The 18,892-nt window shown below is 48.3% G+C and overlaps 1 protein-coding gene and 1 pseudogene across 1 annotated transcript; both read left to right on the top strand.

Annotated features, from left to right (window-relative positions):
• Positions 1–5,514: 5,514 nt before the first annotated feature.
• LOC142833352 (kinesin-like protein KIF2C pseudogene) lies at positions 5,515–7,158 on the top strand (annotated as a pseudogene).
• Positions 7,159–14,839: 7,681 nt separating this feature from the next.
• On the top strand, positions 14,840–17,690 carry LOC142833351 (PRAME family member 12-like). The gene is made up of 3 exons (XM_075944634.1): positions 14,840–15,132; positions 16,078–16,653; positions 17,168–17,690. Exons 1-3 carry the CDS (start codon positions 14,840–14,842, stop codon positions 17,688–17,690), a joined length of 1,392 nt encoding a protein of 463 aa, XP_075800749.1.
• The last annotated feature ends 1,202 nt before the right edge of the window (positions 17,691–18,892 follow it).

The raw sequence follows: 18,892 nt of genomic DNA, 5'->3' as shown, positions 1-18,892 counted from the left end.
AAGAAAGTTGGAAGAATAGATTTCTTGGGGTTGGAGAAGTGACTCAGTGGTTAAGAGCACTGGCTGTTCTTCCAGAGGACTCAGGTTTAATTCTCAACCCTCACACGGCAACTCACAACTGGCTGTGACCCCAGTTCCAGGGGATCAGGCATCCTCACACAGATAGACAGGCAGGCAAAACACCAATGCACAGAAAAATAAATCTTAAGAAAGAGAGAGTAGTGTTAAGTTTAAATCCTAGTTAATGAGTGTGTATGAACAACCTGTTGTCTTTGGGGACCCCTCTTGGACCATTACTTTAATCTTTGAGTCTCTGTCACGCTGTTGTTCCAGTGCAATTCACAAGGACTCGCTAACTCTAATCTCAGAAAACCCTGCTCTTCCCAGAACTCAGATCCTCCCACTACAGCGTCAGAGCAAAGCGTCTCCTTTGGACCCCTTCTGTCCATCGAGGAGAATATTGAGTGTACCTCACTGTGGTTCTGTTCTTAGACAGAACTACATTCATCCATCCTCGCATTTATCCGTCTGTTCATCTCTATCCATCCATGTATACATCTCTATCCATTCATTTATCCATATACACATACACATCTCTCTCCATTATCCATCAATTCACTTGTCTCTTTATAAATACAGACATTTCTCTAACTATATATCCATGTGTACATACAAACATACATACAAATCTCTCTCTCTCTCTCCATCCATCCATCCATCCATCCATCCATCCATCCATCCATCCCAGCAATGTCAGTACAACTGGTTCCACTAGGTCATCTAATGTGGTCTCCCACCCAAACAAAGGCAACTGTTTATCTGTTTTGCAGAAAAATAACAAACAGAAAATTGTTCTTAAATTTTTGCAAAACACAGAGAGAGTTGAGTTCAGCATTTGCTGTGGATGAGCTTGACTTCTGCCTGGGGAAACAATCTAGCTGACTGACCACCGCATTCCAAGGTTCAGAGTCATTGGGCTTCTTCTGTTTTACAGATAAGGAGGAAACGGGCAGATGAAATTCATCAAATGGCCTGAGGTTACACAGTTGTTGACGCCAGCACCAGACACTGAACCCATGCAAGTGGCCACAAGCGTGCTCATGGAGCCCTTGTCCCTTTCCACAAGATGCCCAGGGTCCTCTCTGTGCCTGGCTCACAGGCGTGTGTGTATGTGTGTGTGTTGTGTGTGTGTGTGTGCGCATGCGTGTGTGCGACTTTTGCACTGCGGGCAATAATGTGACTCAAAGTCTAGTGCCCAAGTTTGTGTCATCCCTTCCACAGGACACCTTCCGGCCTCCAGCCATTCGCTCCAGGGTAACCCTGCAAGCACCAGCTCCTTCCTTATTTTTCCAAGAGTCCAGAAGTTAGACACTGACATACACTAATGGCCTGGTAAACATCTGTTGAAAGACTAAAAGAAAGCAGGGATGCTGGAAGGCCACGGGAGCTCTGGGAGACAGCGCTCCATCTTTTCTAACTCCCAGCCCATCAGTCCATAAAAATTTACTAAACTATAATAGAGCAGGTGCTGGCTTCACAGAATCTCAGTTCAGCAGGAGGGGAGGTCTACTAAATACTGACCCGACACAGGTGATGGAGAACAGGACTATGGGATTTGAGACCTGGGAAGATATGAAGGTGTGCCAGAGTAAATGGGAGTCATGACGTCCATGATGGAGATGTCTGATCCAGCCAGGTAGGGCCAAGGGAGGTTTTCCTAGGGAAAGATGTGTAGATCAAAGTGGCAAAGCTGAGGGGATGGACAGAGGGAAAGGGAGAGGGTGGCTCAGGCCACAGCAAGAGCATGTAAGAACACTGCCCTAGTCAGTTGCTTAGCAGCCGTGGAAAGCTCAGCAAGGTAGAATATGTTTGTTGTAGCTACTGTAACAAAACACAGCCATCCCATTGCCTTAAAAGGATATGCACCTATGTTCTTACAGTCCTGGTGATGAGACACACTTCTAGAAAACAAGAGGTCAAGAGGGCTGCATTCCTTCTGCAGGGTTTCAGGATGAATTCTTCCCCTGCGGTCCCTGCCCTGGGTCCCCCACCCATATCACCCCTGCCCCGGTCAGGGACACCTTCACCCACAGTTCACAATCCCTTTCCTAACTTCTCTGGGCCATTATACCATGCCCTGTCCAGCTGGTTAACATGGTTCTGGGGTAGGGAGAACTGACCTTAGGTTCTGGAGACAATGGTTGCCTAACATACACGTGTGTAGTGTCTTAAGGTTTCCATTGCCATGGTGAAAGACTACAACCAAAGCAACTTGGGGAGGAAAGAGTTTATTTGGCTTACACTTCCATATTGCTGTTCATCAGTGAAGGGAGTTAGGACGTGAACTGTTGGACCCTAGAGTCCAAACACCGAGGAGGAGTCGCCCCCAGAGACCACCCCTCACACCATAGCTGACGCAAAAGCATGATGATTTTATTAATTCTGTCATGACAGGGTCCCTCAGCATTCGGGAAGCTGAGAGACCTCGAATAGCTGGTACAGGCTACTTTTAAAGAAGGCCACAGAAGTGGGGGGGGGTTGTTCTTTGACTATTATGATTGGCTTATTCGAAAGGGCTATTACCAATAATTGGCTGGAAAGCTGTTGCCAGATCAGATGAGGTAAGAGGTCATTTTGACCCCATTTCCCAGGGGACTGAATCAAAACATACGTATATGGGTAATTGTTTAGGAACTGAGTCAACATCTTAAAGGTCATCTTGCCTCAATTTCTGGAGAACATATGTGTATATGTAGTTGTTAGGTCCTTGTTTCCCAGGGGAGGAGGGTAAACACTAAGGCACAGAGGCTGAAAGGGTTCAGAATTATCAGAAATGGCTTCAGAATTGTCTTAAAGTTTTACAGAACTCAAACAGGTCAGGAACAGGGAGGCAGGAACGGCTGCAGTGGCCTTGGGGGAGCACTGCTTATAGGCTTGCTCCTTGTGGCCTGCTCAGCCTGATTTTTTATAGAACCCAAGGCCACAAGCCCAGGCATGGGACTACGCACAATAGACTGGGTCTTCAAGCAGCAATCACTAATCAAGAAAGTGCCCTATAGCTTTACCTACAGCCTCATCTTCTGAAGGTATTGTCTTCTGTGTATCCCTGACTGTCTGGACCTCAGACTGTCCAGGCTGGCTTCAAGCTCAGAGATTTACCTGCCTCTGCCGCTGAGTGCTGAGATTAAAGGCATGTGTCTCCACTGCCCAGTTGGGGGTTTCCTTCCTTCCTTTCTTTCTTTTCTTTCTTTCTTTCTTTCTTTCTTTCTTTCTTTCTTTCTTTCTTTCTTTCGTTTGGTTTTTCGAGACAGGGTTTGTCCTGGAACTCATTCTGTAGACCTGGCTGGCCTCAAACTCACCGAGATTTGCCTGCCTCTGCCTCCCTGAGTGCTGGGATTAAAGGTGTGCACCACCATCACTTGGTTGGAGATTATTTTCTTAATTGAAGCTCCTTTCAATGACTTCAACCTATGTCAAGTTGACATAAAACTAGCCAACACACATGCATACAATACCCTTTAAGAAAATCAAACAAGGGGCTGGAGAGATGGCTCAGGGGTTAAGCGCATTGCCTGTTCTTCCAGAGGTCCTGAGTTCAATTCCCAGCAACCACATGGTGGCTCACGACCATCTGTAATGAGGTCTGGAGCCCTCTTCTGGCCTGCAAGCAGACACACAGACAGAATATTGTATACATAATAAATAAATATTTTTTAAAAAAAGAAAGAAAATCAAACAAGCTGGGTGGTGATGCACACCTTTAATCTCAGCACTCAGTAGGCAGAGGCAGGTGGATCTCTGAGTTTGAGGCCAGCCTGACCTATAGAGCTAGTTCCAACATAGCCAGGGATACACGAAGAAACCCTGTCTCGAACCCCCCACCTCCCAGAGGAAAAAAAAAAGAGTCAAACATGCTAAGAATAATTTGACTTGATGCAAGGCACCTGCTGGAGTCCGGAGGCAGGAGGATCTCTATGAATACAGCCAGACCTACATACGAGTTCCTGGCCAGCCAGGGTTTTGTCGTAAGATCGTCTCAGTCTGTGATCTGGTTGACCAGAGTGGGATCTAAGTCTCACCCAGGGAGGCCCTTCCTCCTCCACTCCCCGGCTCTACTTTGGCCAGCATCAGAATGCCCTGGGGGTGGTGGGGGGAGGTCATTGGCCCACCCCTAAATGTCTGGATCTGTAGGATAAAGGTGAGTCACTGTCATTGCTGTTTGAACAAATCTTCTAGAGGCTGCTATGGCTGCACCAGTTTGGAATTATTCCTAGAGGCCCATTTTTCTCCGGTTTATATATGTATTCATACATTTAAATTTCTGTCTCTGAAACAATGGATTCTGCAGTGAGCGGAGCAAGGGCTGAAGACGGAGCTCCGCTGGGAGAGTGCTCACCCAGCACACGTGCAACTCTGGGCTCTGTTTGGAGCGCAACATAAACCGACAGTGGTTGTGGGCAACAATGGTCCTAGCACTCAGCCAGTGGGCGCAAGAGAGTCAGAAGAGCAAAGAAATCTTGGTCTGCACAGTGAGTTTGAGGCCAGCCTGGGCTACTTGATGTCATGGGCAGCCCACCAGAGATGACCACTCAGACACCACTGGTAGCCAAGTTTTTAAAGGCAAAAACCGCCTCCTGATGTCTTGCCGGCAGCTATAGGGGGGCTTTGTAGAAGTAGTCAGTTTGAAACAAGCAGTCTTTTCTTTCTTTCTTTTCTTTATTTCTTTCCTTTTCTTTTCTTTCCTTCTTTTCTTTTCTGTTTCTTTCCTTTCCTTTCCTTTTCTTTCTTTCTGTCTTTTTTTTTTTTTTTTGAGACAGAGTTTCTCTGTAACCCTGGAACTAGCTCTGTAGACCAGGCCGGCCTCGAACTCACAGAGATCCACCTGCCTCTGCCTCCCAAGTGCCCAGCTGAAGCAAGCAATCTTAATAGGAGTCAAAATAATCAGTTAGCTGGGGGCAGGGGCGTTTTCATACAAATGGGCAGTTTAACAGAGGCTGAAACAAGTCAGCTAGGGCATCCTCACCTTTGGTTCCAAGAACAGAGCTGGGTAATTTTCTATGGAATTCTCCATCAGGAGGATAAAATTCTGGTTAAACATGAAATGGCCTCATCAAGAATACAAGATGGAGGAACCTTTGTATTGTCTTGCCCTGTTACAATGAGACCCTGTCACAGGGAAACACACACACACACACACACACACACACACACACACACACACACACACACACACATATATATATATATTACTAAACCAGATATCCTTGAAGGTTTCCCCAGCTATAGGAGGTATAACTCTACAATGTAACTGCTGAGGCTGTGTTCATTTATCAAATGGGTACAGCAGTCATTTCTAACTCAGATAAGAACACTAAGCCCGATTACTGAGCTGTATTAGCAGAGCCAAAGTTTCCAAGCTTCTTGCATTTGTTTTTCCTGCTTCTGTTTGCAAGTCCATGGAGTCGCTTCATGCCCGATTGTTTCCTGGTTTCTCCATCAAGATCCATCGCAGTAATGGTGAGGACAGGGACACTCAGGAAAATGAAACAGGTGGAGCTGCCTGTGGCTACAAACTCAAGCAGTTTTCAGTCGTCATTCCGAGGAATTGTGAAGGAAATGGAAAAACTGAAGAACAAGCGTGAAGAGAAGAGGGCCCAGAACTCGGAAATAAGAATAAAGCGAGCTCAGGAATACAACAGCAGCATTCCAAAACGGGAATCTGCTCCAATGATTAAAAACTTTCTGGAATGTCACCCACTCACTGTGACTGATCCTATGGAAGAGCACAGATCCGTGCCTGTGTTCGGAAGCGCTCGCTGAATAAACAAGAGCTGGCCAAGAAAGAAATCGATGTGGTTTCTGCCCCAGCAAGTGTTTCCTCTGAGCATGAACCAAATTAAAAGTGGACTTGACAAAGTGTCTGGAGAAGCAGGTGGTCTTCTTCAACTTTGCCTTTGATGAAACAGCTCCCAGTGAAGTTGTCCACAAGCTCACTGCAAGGCCGCCACTGCTACAGACGATTTTTGAAGGGGGAAGAGCAACCTACTTTGCCTGTGGGCAGACCGGCAGTGGGAAGACTCAAGCAATGGGTGGAGACTTGTCTGGTAAATCCCAGAATGCATCTGAGGGGATCTATCCAATGGCTTCCCAGGATGTCTTCCTTCTTAAGAGTCAGCCTTGCTCCTGGAAGTTTATGTGACATTCTTCGAGATCTACAATGGAAAGGTATTTGATCTGCTCAACAAGAAGGCCAAGTTACGTGTCCTGGAGGAGAGCAAGCAGCAGGTGCAGGCTGTGGGACTGTACCTGGTCAACTGTGTTCATGATGTCATCAAGATGACCAACATGGGCAGCACCTGCAGGACTTCTGGACAAACGTTTGCCAACTCCTCCTGCTCCCACGCCTACTTCCAGATTCTTCTTCTTCGAGCCAAAGGGAGATTACGTGGCAAATTCTCTTTGGTGGACCTGGCAGGGAATGAATGACGGGCCGACACTTTTTAGTGCTGACTCTCATGGAGGGTGCAGAGATTAACAAGTAAGTCTCTCCTAGCTCCGAAAGAGTGCGGCAGGGCTCCCACCCCATTCAGCAAGAGCAAGCTGACACCGGTGCGGAGGGCGCATTCCTTGGGGAGAACTCTAGGACTTGAATGATTGCTGAGATCTCACCAGGGGGAAGCTCCTGTGTGCATATACTTTAAATCCGCTGAGCTATGCAGACAGAGTCAAGGAGCTGAGCCCCACAGTGGGTCCAGTGGAGAGCAGCCAGTTCAAATGGAAACACAAGAGATGGAAGCCAATTCTAATGGGACTTCACTGGCAGTCAGTTTCTTCAAGGGAGAGGAGGAGCTGTCTTCCCAGATGTCCAGCTTTAATGAAGTCATGACTCAGATCAGGGAGCTGGAAGAAAGAGGCATGGAGGAGCTCAGGGAGATCAAACAGCAAGGACCAAGGTGACCTGAGCTCTCGGTGATGACCGATCAGCCAGACTATGACTTGGAGACCTTTGTGAAGGAAGCAGAATCTGCCCTGGCGCGGCAGACCAAGCACTTCTTGGCCAGGTGAGAAGTCAGCAAGGCCCTGCGACTGGCCGTGCAGCTGGAAGAGCCGGCTAGCAAACAAACAGCAAGAAATGGCACCAATCATGGCTTCAGATAAAGATCTGTTTGGTGTCACACCAGCCTCTTCCCCTCCCCAACAAACTTTGGGGACCTTCTGATTTTGGTTAGGGATTAAATTGGATGGGTTTTGGTAAATGCCAGGTAAGCGACATCAGGCCCAGGAAAGCTAGGGGAGGGATGCTGCTCTCTTCCTCAGTTTGGAGCAGGAGGGAGCCTTTGTTTCGTGAATGCTCTTCCCCCTTTCTTCCCTGTCTGAGAGGAGAGCTGTTTGGCTGGTTTCCCTGGTGCAGCTCCCCTCCAGAACAGCTGCTGATAGAGACCCTATGAGGCCCAGGCTTTGGGAGAGAAATCGATCCTTATCCAGCTTCTCCTGCCTCGGGCCTGTGGTATCATCCTCGGTCTGAGTGTTCTCATGTTTTAAACTTTCAGGGAAAAAAGAATTTGTGAGACCTCTTTCAGTTTTTTAAGCTAAAAAAACCCTCTATTTTCTGTTTTATGTATTTATGTAGGAATAGCCAGGAAAGTAGTGAGGTTGTGGTGGTTAATATCAAATTGTCAGTTTGACCTGTACTAGAATCATCTAGAGATAACCTTGTGAACACGACTGTGAAGTAGTTTCCAGACTGGGTTAACTGAGGCATAAATAACCCCTTTAAAAAAAGCGTTTGTGTTAGATATTTTTGTCACAGCAAGGCACAAGGTAATTAATACAGAGCCCAAAGTTGGCACATACTAATCCCTGTGCGTAGTAGCTGCTAATGTTTGATATGTAAAGACTATAGGCCGAGTAAAGAAAAACAGCCTAGGTCAGACAGTGGTAATGCACGCTTTTAATCCCAGCATTTGCAAGGTAGAGTTCGAGGCTAGCCTGGTCTACACAGTGAGTTCCAGGACTACACAGAGAAACCCTGTTTTAAAAACAAACAAACAAGCCAGGCAGTGGTGGTACACACCTTTAATCCCAGCACTTGGGTGGAAGAGGCAGGCAGACAGCTGTAAATTCAAGGTCAGCCTGGTCTACATGGGCACGTTCCAGGACGGCTAGGGCTGTTACACAGAGAAACCCTGTCTTGAAAAATCAAAACAAAACAAAAAAACAAAGAAAACAGCCTGGGTGGGGAGTGGCACGCACCTTTGAGTCCTGTTCAGGTGAAAGTTTCACTCCAGCCCTGGCATCCATGTGCCCAGAGTGTCTGGGATGTTCTGGTGGAAGATCCGCCCCAAACCCCCTCTCCTGGAGTTCCCCCAGTCCAGACTTTGTCCCTGAAAAAGCCCACCATAGGCGGCTCCTCCCTGCAGAGGGCATTAAAAAACCTCATGGGTTTCCCTCGTGGTCTTATCAGGAATATTTTGCTCAGAATAAACCTTGATTTATTAATTTGGTCGGATTGGCTTATTACATCGGTGGTGGCAGATTCCCAATAACCAGGGTTCAACTTAACAAGTCCTAGCCTTTTCAGGCAGAGACAGGCAGATCTGAGTGAGTTCATGGCCAAAGCAGGCCAGCCAGAGTTACATAGTGAGAACCTGCCTTTTCTTTTTTAAGGTGGGGGCAGGGGCAGAGAAAATGGTCAGGGCATGAACGATGGCCCAGACCTAGAGGCAGAATCCACTCACAAGTAGCTATGCCCATTATGGGTGAAGACCCAAAGACCACTACCAGAATTCTACTTGAGAGTCAGTATTAAGCTGGGCTGTGAATGCCTAGAGAGAAACACTTCTCACAGAGCAGCCCCGATGGCCTATTCCAGAGAGTTCTTAAAGACAAAGAATACACAGAAAAGCTACATCCAGGTTGGCAGATGCAGGGAAGCAAGCCAGCAATTTAACAAGCGCCAAGGAGATGCTGTCTGCTGGGGCTCTTCTACCCTGAGTTCTAGGACAGGGTTGGGTGCCTTCCCACTTTCCCATAGAACTTTTCAGGACAAGGGGCAGAAAACCAAAGATGGCTGCAGCTGAGGCAAGCTGGAGGAATCTTGGCTGACACAGTCCCCTCTGCCAGCGTGCAGTGGCATCTTGGCTAGAGAGCCTCACATTAGAAATTTCCTTGAGAATCAGGCTGTAGGAGGTGGGAGGAGAACCCCAGCATCTGCCTGCACTGCCCTGAGTGGCCCTCTTGACACCAGTTTACCTTGGGTTTTGCCTTGGAATCTCTCTGTGCCTTGTATTAACGCTAGAAAACAGGCGCGACAAAAAATTCGGAGGCAAACCGAGCTTAGCGGAACACCCACGATGTCGCGGAACGACACTCAGGTTGCAGAGGCAGGAGGATCAGGAGTCAGTCCAAGGTCATCCTTGCTAGCTTGAGACCAGCTTGGGTTACAAGAGACCGTCTCAAACAAAATTAACGAAACCAACTAAAAATTGGAAGAAAAAAAAATCCGAACGTAAACTCACCCCACCTCAGTGACTGTTCTGTTCTTGGATAATAGGTGTGGCGGGAGGTGAATTTAGATGGACTGCGGCTGGGGAAATCCATACACAAATTCCAGGTAAGACGTCAGCCCACAAGGTCTCCGCCTTGCTGTCATGTCCCCCACCTTAGTTTCGTCATCTGGGAAAGGAGGTCTCTCAGAGGTCCCTAAACGTGGGTTGGAAGCCGGACCCCAGGGACTCCTAATCCCACCTGCCTTCTGAACTTTGATTTCACCTAGACTGGGAACTTCCAGGTTCCCCAGGCTTGGGAGCCTGTGCTATAGGAACCCCGTCACCAAGTCAACCCCTCCACTGGGGGGGAAGGGTCTTCTCTCCCTTTGAACATTCCAGGAATCCCCCCACTGGGGAGCAGGCTTTTTCCCTTATCTATGCAAACTATCAGTCAAGTTGCTCCATCCCCAGTGCTGCCCAGGGCCACTCAATTACAAGTCAGGCTCCCTTTGAAGCAACTCAGCAAACTCAGCGTTAGAGCCCGTGCCTAGCACGAATAAGGCAAGGCCGTGGGTGTAGAAGACACAGTTCTTGTGCTCAGGGATAAGCAAGCACTAGGGAAACCAGGAATGTTAAACCGGCAGGGTTGTGTCTTCTAAGGGAAAGAAGCGTAACCTGTTTTCTGCCCAGAAGGCTAGGAGCAGCCGGTGGGGGTGGTTAATATCCCGGTGACCTGTGCACTATATGTATGGTGAGACCACACCAGATCTTCCCCCAGATCCTTAAGATGTCAGGCATACTTCACAAAGAGTTTTCGATGTAGCCATCCCTTATTTATTTATTGCGCACACAGGATTCTGTTTATTATCACCAGAAAATGTCTTCCGAATCGTGCTCTGCTTAAATATGCCTAAAAAAACTGGGTGTCAAAGTTTGAACCAGACTACTGAGACCTGTTGAAACTGCACTTCTGTCTGGCCTCTCATCCCCCACACTCTGCTGGCCTGGTGTTTGCAGAGCCCCCTCCCCCACCCAGCCCCCCCACGTGGATTCAATCCCAGCTCGGAGTAAACCTGGCTCAGTGGCTCGCACTTGCAGTCCCAGCGTTTGGATGGAAGCAGAGGAATCTGGAGTTAAGGCTACTGGTTTACACATTGAGTTTGAGGCCAGCCTGGACTGTTTGAGACCCTTCCTCAAAATAAAATTTAAAATGTAAAACCGTCGCCCCTTGATCCACCAACCCAGTAACGCGACCCCCAGGACCTGAAGCCTGTCTGGCTGTTCTTTCCGCAGAGAGGCCTCAGCGTTCTTCGGAGGGTTGGTTACAATTGGACACTTTAAAACATTCCTGTCCTTGAATGGGCCGGTGAGCCTGGAAGCCCTCGGGGTAGAGACCTCAGCCAGCAGCCACGAGGGGAGGCGGGGAAAGGGGCGGGGCTAGGATAGAAGAGGGGGAGGCGGAGGCCACGGAGGCTCAGTCTCTCCTAGTCCAGGAAGTGCAGTACAATGGCGGTTTTTATGTTTCAGTAGGAGAACCCTGGCCTCTGGAGTTCAGCGCAGAGACTTCGTTGCAGGTATTTATGACCATCCCAAAGCCATCACAACTCTCCAGGGTAGAGCAGGTGTCAGCGTAAAGAGTCCCCATCTCTCTGGCAGATCCACAATAGTCTGGGGTAGTTTAAGGATTGGCGCGTGCGTGCGTCCTGAGAAATGGGTCGCAGACCTCAAGCAAACTTCGCGGAAGGCATTTGCCCAAACCTGGAGAATTGGTGTAAGCCACTCACTGCCTGACCGCCTGGCTCCTTTTATTTTGTTTGGTTAGTTCTTTGTTTTTGAGACAAGGTCTCTCTGTGTATTTCTGGCTGGCATGGAGATCTGCCTGCCTCTGTGGAGGTTTAAGTGTGCCACTTTGCCTAGCGCTTCCACGGCTTCTGCTTTTTTATTTAATTTAAATTTTATTCGTTTATATTTATTATTATAGTTATTTATTCTTGGTTTCTAGAGACAGGATTTCTCAGTATAACAGTCCAGGCTGCCCCGGAACTTGCTTTGTAGACCAGGCTGGCCTCGAACTCTCTGAGAAATCCCCTTGCCTCTGCCTCCCGAGTGCTGGGATTAAAGGCGTGCGCCACCACCGCCGGCTCCTATGTTTTTGAGACAAGGTCTCATTGTGTAGTCCTGGCTGTCCTGGAACTACTAGGTTCTCCTTGAGCACGTAGCAATCCACTTGCCCTGCCCACTGAGTGCCAGGATTAAGGGTGTGTGACTCGTGCTTGTCCCTGCTTTGCCCGCCTTCCGCCTGCCTTCCCGCCTTCCGCGCCCGCCCAACCCCCACCTTTCATGGAAATCCTTTTGCCTCTGCCTCCTGAGTGCTGGATTTAAAGTTGTTCCCACATCCAGCTTGCATAGCCCCCTATTGCAACCAGTGCAGTCTGCACGAGGCTGGCCCAACACACAGTCTGTTTTGTTGTTGTTGGTTTTTTCTGTTTTTTCGAGACAGGGTTTCTCTGTAGCTTTAGAGCCTGTCCTGGAACTCTGTAGCTCTGCAGACCAGGCGGCTGTGAATCCACAGAGATCCATCCGCCTGCCTCCCAAGTGCTGGGATTACGTGCGCCACCACCGGCCAGCCAGTCTGCTTCACATTTATCTTTTTTTTTAAAGCTTTATTCTGTGTTTTCTGTATGTTAGTGTTTTGCCTGAATGTATGTCTGCGTACCCTGTGAGAACCTGGTGGTTGTGGAGGACGGAAGAAAGCAGTAGAGCCTCTGGAGTTACAGTTTGGTTTTGTTTTGAGGCAGGGTCTCACTGCGTAACCAAACTTGCCTCAAACTCACAATCTCCCTCAGACTGTGTGGAGTGCTAGAATTTCAGGTGTAGGCTGCTACGTCCGGCAATGTTTGTATGAAGGAATGTGCTATAAAATAATGATCTGGGAGCTGGAGAGGTGGCTCAGTTGGTACAGTACTTGCCTAGCATACACAGCCCTAGGTTTGATCCCCAGCACCACATAAAACTGGGCATGGTGGCACATGCCTGTAATTTTAGCAATTGGGAGATAAAAACAGGAAGATGACACATTCAATTCTTGGCTACCTGGTAAGTTTGAGGCCAGCCTGGAACCCAAGTGATCTTATCTTAAAGTAATAATAATAATATAATTGAAAATATCTTTTAGCCAGGTGGTAGTGGCCCATACCTTTAATCCTAGCACTCGGGAGGCAGAGGCAAGCAGATCTCTGTGAGTTCGAGGCCAGCCTGGTCTACAGAGTGAGTTCCAGGACAGACTTCATAGCTACACAGAGAAACCCTGTCTCAAATAATGAAACAAACAAACAAAAACCCTTCTGAGACAGGGTTTCCCTGTAGGTTTGGAGCCTATCCTGGAACTAGCTCTTGTAGACCAGGCGGGCCTCGAACTCACAGAGATCCACCTGCCTCTGCCTCCCGAGTGCTGGGATTAAAAGCGTGCGCCACTACCACCCGGCTTTCTTTTTGTTGTTATTGTTTTTTTGTTTGTTTATTTTTGCAAAACAAAAAAAATCTTTTTAAACAGCCAGCTATGGTAGTCTACACTTTTAATCCCAGTACTCAGGAGGAGGAAGCAAGTAAATTCCTATAAGTTTGGGACTAGTCTGATCTGTAGAGAGAGCTCCAGGTCAAGGATATTTAAAAAAACAAACCTAAAGAAACACCGTCATCATAATCAGTCTCAAAAATGTGACTGAGCACCTAGCCTGTTCTGAAATGATGGCCTGTCTGTCCTCCCCAACTGCTGGCTGGAGATGGGTGTGATGAAAAGCTGTTTTCTGGTGTCTTAGGGGGAACATTAACCCTCTGCCTTCACAGATCGCTGGCTCTCTGCATATATCGCAACCCGAAGACTCAGTTCCTGCCTTTGCTCATTGGCGGGTGGTACCATTAGCTAGAGTATCCTGGTTACATATTCTGGTGACTCCATCAGACAGCTTGGGGAACCCTCCGGTAAGTTGATGAGCTAATGAGATGTCCTGCTCACTGCCAGCACTTTGGGGTCCCTGGTGGTCCTTTTCTGGAAAACTCTTGTCTCAGTTGGTACAGTACTTGCCTAGCATATACAAGCTCTGGGTTTGATTCCCCACTGCCACATAAATCCATTTATGGTAGCACAGGTCTGTAATTTTAGCAATTGAGAGATAGAGGCAGGAGGATCAGAAGTTCAAGGTCGTCCTTGGCTACCTCGTGAGTTTGAGGGCAACTTGGAACCCAAGAGAAGTTACCTATAATAATAACAATAATAAAATAATTTTTAAAAGGTGTTTTGAAGACCCAGGGGAAGTGGTCTACAACTTTAATCCGGGGCAGTGCGGTTGTGAGCCTCACCTCATTTGCAGATGGGGAGAGGCTGAGTGTTGATCTGGCCAAAGTCCCAGACAGTAGAAAAAGGACTGGTTAACTCTTATAACCCTTGTTTCCCAAAGCTTCCAAAAACCATGGCCTTTCTCCCTTTTAAAACAACCCAAACCATCCAAGCCCAGCCACCACCTTCTCTTCCTCCTCTGTGTTACCCACCCATCCCCACCAGCTCCCTGATCCTTCCCATGCCTCTCAAAACTGCCTTCCCAACCATGTGACTTTGTGAAGCTGTCACAGGTGAGGAAGACGGGAACCGCCGCCTTTGCTTTGTTTTGTGTGGCCCTGGCTGTCCTGGAACTTGCTTCGTAGACCAGGCTGGCCTCAAACTCAGATCCATTTGTCTCTGCTTCCTGAGTCCTGGGATTAAAGGTGTGCGCCATCATCCATTGGCTATTAATTATTTATTTTTTAATGCGAAAATAGCAATTGGTTTTTCAGCCTCCTAAACTGTTCCCAGCCAGAATCACTGCTGGAACTGAGAATGTGACCGTTGGGCCACAGGATATACTCCACCTTTGTTCCAGGGCCCTAGGTGATGACAGAAATCTTACCTAAAAAGCAGAGTAAGCTCTCAGGCTCTTAGGACCATACTGAAGGTGAGAGGATGCGGTGCAAGGGGATCCTGCTTGGGAATGGATGGGTAAGGGGAATCATTGCCAGAGCAGCGGCTGTGGGCCTGACTTGGTTTCTGAGTTGAAGGGCGGGCTTCTTTTTCTTTTCCTTTCTTTTTTCTTTTCTTTTTTTTTTTTTTTTTTTTTTTTTTTTTTGTCAGAGGGAGGGGGTTTCGAGACAGGGCTTCTCTGTGTGCCTATCCTGGAACTTGGTCCTCGAACTCAGAGATCTGCCTGCCTTTGCCTCCCAAAGGTGCGCCACCACCACCTGGCTGAGAAGGGCTTCTTAATCCTTGACATCTTTTCTTGGACATTGCCTTAGCATCATCTCCCTGCAGATCCATCAAGATGAGCTTCCAGGCCACACCCACACTCCTGCATCTGGCAGTGCGGAGCCTGCTGAGGGACGAGGCCTTGGCCGTCTCTGGTCTGCAGGACCTGCCTGTGGAGCTCTTCCCACCGCTCTTCAAGGAGGCCTTCACCCACAAACGGTTTGTGGTCCTGAAGGCGATGGTGCAGGTCTGGCCTTTCCCTTGTCTCCCACTGGGAGGTCTGATGAAGATGAAGGCATCCTACCTGGAGACCTTACAAATCATACTGGATGGGATTAACATACTGCTTGACCAGAAGGTTCACCCCAGGTACTCTAGGAGGGAGGCTTGGGAGCCTAGGGTAGGGAGAGCTAGGGTCAAGGAGAATAGGGAACAGAGGGAAGCTTAAAGGCTTCTGTTGGCTTCGGGAGGATTTCAGAAGCCATTGGATCATTGCTGAGCCGTCTAGGACTTGAGTGTTCAGGACTGTTTAGGACAGATATAGTTATTGTGATTTCTTTTATCATTTTTTAAAAGATTTTATTTATTATGTATACAACATTCTGCCTCCATGTATGCCTGCAGGCCAGAAGAGGATACCAGATCTCATTACAAATGGTTGTGAGCCACCATGTGGTTGCTGGGAATTGAACTCAGGTCCTATGGAAGAATAGTCAATGCTCTTAACCACTGAGCCATCTCTCCAGCCCTCTTTTATCATTCTTAAAAAAATAAAACCTGGGGATAAATATTAAGGATATAAACTTGAGAGAATCACAAGTGTCTACTTCCCAGCTCAAAAAGGCCTCATGACCCCTTGGCCCCACCGCTTTCTCCTCTGAGGGCCTCTTTCTCTTCTCGAGTCCGCCAAGGAACTCCATGATCCATTCTGGCCAGCTGAATGTGAATCCTGTCTCTCGAACCAATGCCTGACTCCCTTGGATATCAGAGCACAACCCAGAAAAAAGTTCCCATGACACATAGCTGTGCCTACCCCTGCCTCTTTCCATAGGCGTTAGAAGTGGGACCAGGCCAGATTAGAGAGGAAGGGTTAGAGATCACCAAGGTGAATAGAAGGATCAGGGAGGGAGGGAAGTGATGTTGGGAGTAAGAATCAAAATTGGTTCAGGCCTGGTTTCATAGTGCAAGCCTATAGTTTCAGCCCTCGGCCTCAGGCTACAATTTGGCTGAGACCCTATTTTAAAAAATGGAAAAGAAGTATGATGGGGGAAAGGTGGGTTCTTGTCTTAATTCTTAGACTTATTTCCTCAACAGTAGCCACAAACTGAGAGTTCTGGATTTGCGTGCTATGCACAAGGACTTCTGGAACGTGTGGGCCGGGGATGAGGCAGCTGCCGGCTCTCTGGAAGTCAAGCGTAAGAAGAAAACACAAGACAGAGGTGCAAGGGTAGTGGCCAAGCAGTCGTTGAAGGTGTTTATAGACATGTGCCTCAAGCCAAGAGCCCTGGATGCATGCATGTCCTACCTCCTGCTGTGGGTGGAAGGGAGGACAGGCTTGCTGGGCTGTAAGAAGCTGAAGATCTCCACGATCGCTCTCCGGAACATCGTGAAGGTTCTGGAAATGCTGGACCTGGACTATATGGAGGAAGTGGAAGTGTGCTGCACCTGGAAACTGTCCACCCTGGCCAGCTTTGCTCCCTACATGGGCCAGATGCGCAATCTCCGCAAGTTCCTTCTCTCTCATGTCTGCATCCCTGTCCCCATTTCCCTCGAGGAGAAGGGGAAGCTGATCGACCAGTTTACCTCGCAGTTTCACAACCTGGAGTACCTCCGTGAGCTCTCGTTGGACTCGATCTCCTTCCTTGAAGGTCAACTGGACCGGTTGCTCAGGTGAGGGAAGATGGAGAGCTTTCCCTGAAGACTGCAGCAAAGCCTTTTCTCTCTTGGAACAACTTAGTGATAAAGCTAGAGTTGGGGTGTCCTGCTTTAACAGTGGGGGAAGGAGCTGCAGGGCAGTGGGTGGAGCTAGACACACAGTGATGGTGCCAGACCCTGAGTTAGAATGGGTAATTTGAGTGAGCATACTCTGAGGGGCAGCCTACTGGGTATTGGCATTTATATAGTAGCCGGAATGACTTTAAAACAAACATCCAGCCGGGCGATGGTGGCGCACGCCTTTAATCCCAGCACTCGGGAGGCAGAGGCAGGTGGATCTCTGTGAGTTCGAGACCAGCCTGGTCTACAAGAGCTAGTTCCAGGACAGGCTCCAAAGCCACAGAGAAACCCTGTCTCGAAAAACCAAAAAATAAAAATAAAAAAATAAAACAAACATCCATCCTACCCCAGGAGTCCCTAACCTAACCACAGCTACTTATAGAAAACTAACCACTCGATCTCTCCCTAGGTGCCTGAAGGTCCCCTTGGAGACTCTGTCTATCACTGACTGCCAGCTTTCGGAATCAGATTTGAAGTCCCTGACCCAGTGTCCAGGCATCCGTCAGCTCAAACATCTGGATCTGAGTGGTGTCGTACTGACCAACATAAATCCCAAGCCCCTCCGCGTCCTGCTAGAGACCGTCGCAGCTACCCTGAAGACCCTGGACCTGGAGAACTGTAGAATTATGGACTCCCAGCTCAGCGCCCTCCTGCCTGCCCTGAGCAGCTGCTCCCAGCTCACCACGTTCAACTACTTAAGGAATCCCATCTCTGTGGCTGTTCTGGAACGCCTGCTCTGCCACACCGCCAGGCTGAGCCGCTTAACCTTGGAGATGTATTCTACCCCGTGGGAGATTTATGGTGCCCAGGGTGCTTTCCACCACAAGAGGCTAGAACAGCTTCGTGAGGAGCTGAGCAGTACAATGGAGCCCCTGAAACACAGCAGGACAGTGTGGTTCAGCATCATTCCCTGTCCACCTTGTGGCTACTAAGCCATGTGAGTCAGAACCCAAGCTGTACCAGGCATCTGGTCCTATCCAGCTGGGTACCAAATGATTCCTTCTAGCTCTTAGAAGCAGGTTCCTTATAGTATAGGTGAATCCCGAAGAGAACACAGAACCTGTGGTCTCAGTTTGTGTTGGGGGGCGGGGGTGGGAAGGGAAGGGTCTAGCAGCAAAGGCTACCTCAGAGAGAAATGTTGACCTGAGAATTGATGGGACCTTTAGGACACACACATTCAGAATAAGAGGTGACGTGTCTAGAATCCAGATGAAGAAACACTTGAGGGTGTTGTTGGCTATGATGTGGACTGAGTAAAGAAATGGCCAGTGTATTCTCTCCTTGATGATACAGGGTGAGTGGAATACACTGTGACTGTGGTAGCTTTGCAGGCCTCAGTGGCCACCGGCAACACAACCACAAAGTATCAAGGGATAGGCTTAAACTTTAAATAGGCAACAACCATACACATGCTTGAAAATCAGTAAAGCAAGGCCGGATGTTGGTGGCACAGGCCTTTAATCCTAGCATTCAGGAGGCAGAGGCAGGAAGAGCTGAGCTTGAGCTTACCCTGGTCTACAGAGAGTTCTAGGACAGCCAGGGCAGATAAACAGTAAAGCAGACAGAGTCGTTAAGAAACATCTCTGTTAGTCTAAAGATACCTAGGTCACAGTTGACCACCACCACCAGATCTGGTCTTCATCTGACCTGTGTTGGGTCTACAGCTGTTACAACCTCTTGACTAGGCCTAGTGCACTGTGGGTGGGTAGTTATTAGTAATACTACTGGGGGATTAAACGTAGGGCTCAGCATGCTGGCCAAACGCTCTATCGCTGTGAATCTTTAAAGCATTGCACTGCTGGGGTATATGTTGGATTTAGGGGAATTTTCGTTGTTTAAATAAATGTGTGTTAAAGAAATTGGTTTTCTGGTTTTTTTTTTTTTGTTTTGTGTTTGTTTTTGTTTTTTTTTCAGAGACAGTCTACATAGCCCAGGCTGTCCTGGAACTCACTGTATACCAGGCTGACCTCAAAGTCTCAGAGATCTGCCTGCCTCTCTGCCTCATGGAGCTGGGATAGCAAGAAGTCTTGGTATATGTGGTTCATACTAGACTTGAACTCATGGTACTCCTCCTGCCTTAGCTCCCACTACCATCACCACTAGTGTGGGTTATGAGAGTGTACACCCACCATAC

This window comes from Microtus pennsylvanicus, chromosome 13 (assembly GCF_037038515.1).
Source record: "Microtus pennsylvanicus isolate mMicPen1 chromosome 13, mMicPen1.hap1, whole genome shotgun sequence".
Taxonomy (NCBI): domain Eukaryota; kingdom Metazoa; phylum Chordata; class Mammalia; order Rodentia; family Cricetidae; genus Microtus; species Microtus pennsylvanicus.
This window is presented reverse-complemented; position numbering and strand designations above follow the sequence as displayed.

What these genes read in the sequence shown, in the direction of transcription:
- LOC142833351 (XM_075944634.1), top strand. Translation starts at nt 14,840, where the DNA reads ATGAGCTTCCAGGCCACACCCACACTCCTGCATCTGGCAGTGCGGAGC. An exon ending in GACCAGAAGGTTCACCCCAG is followed by an intron (nt 15,133 to 16,077) that starts GTACTCTAGGAG and finishes TTTCCTCAACAG; the next exon opens with TAGCCACAAACTGAGAGTTC. An exon ending in CAACTGGACCGGTTGCTCAG is followed by an intron (nt 16,654 to 17,167) that starts GTGAGGGAAGAT and finishes ATCTCTCCCTAG; the next exon opens with GTGCCTGAAGGTCCCCTTGG.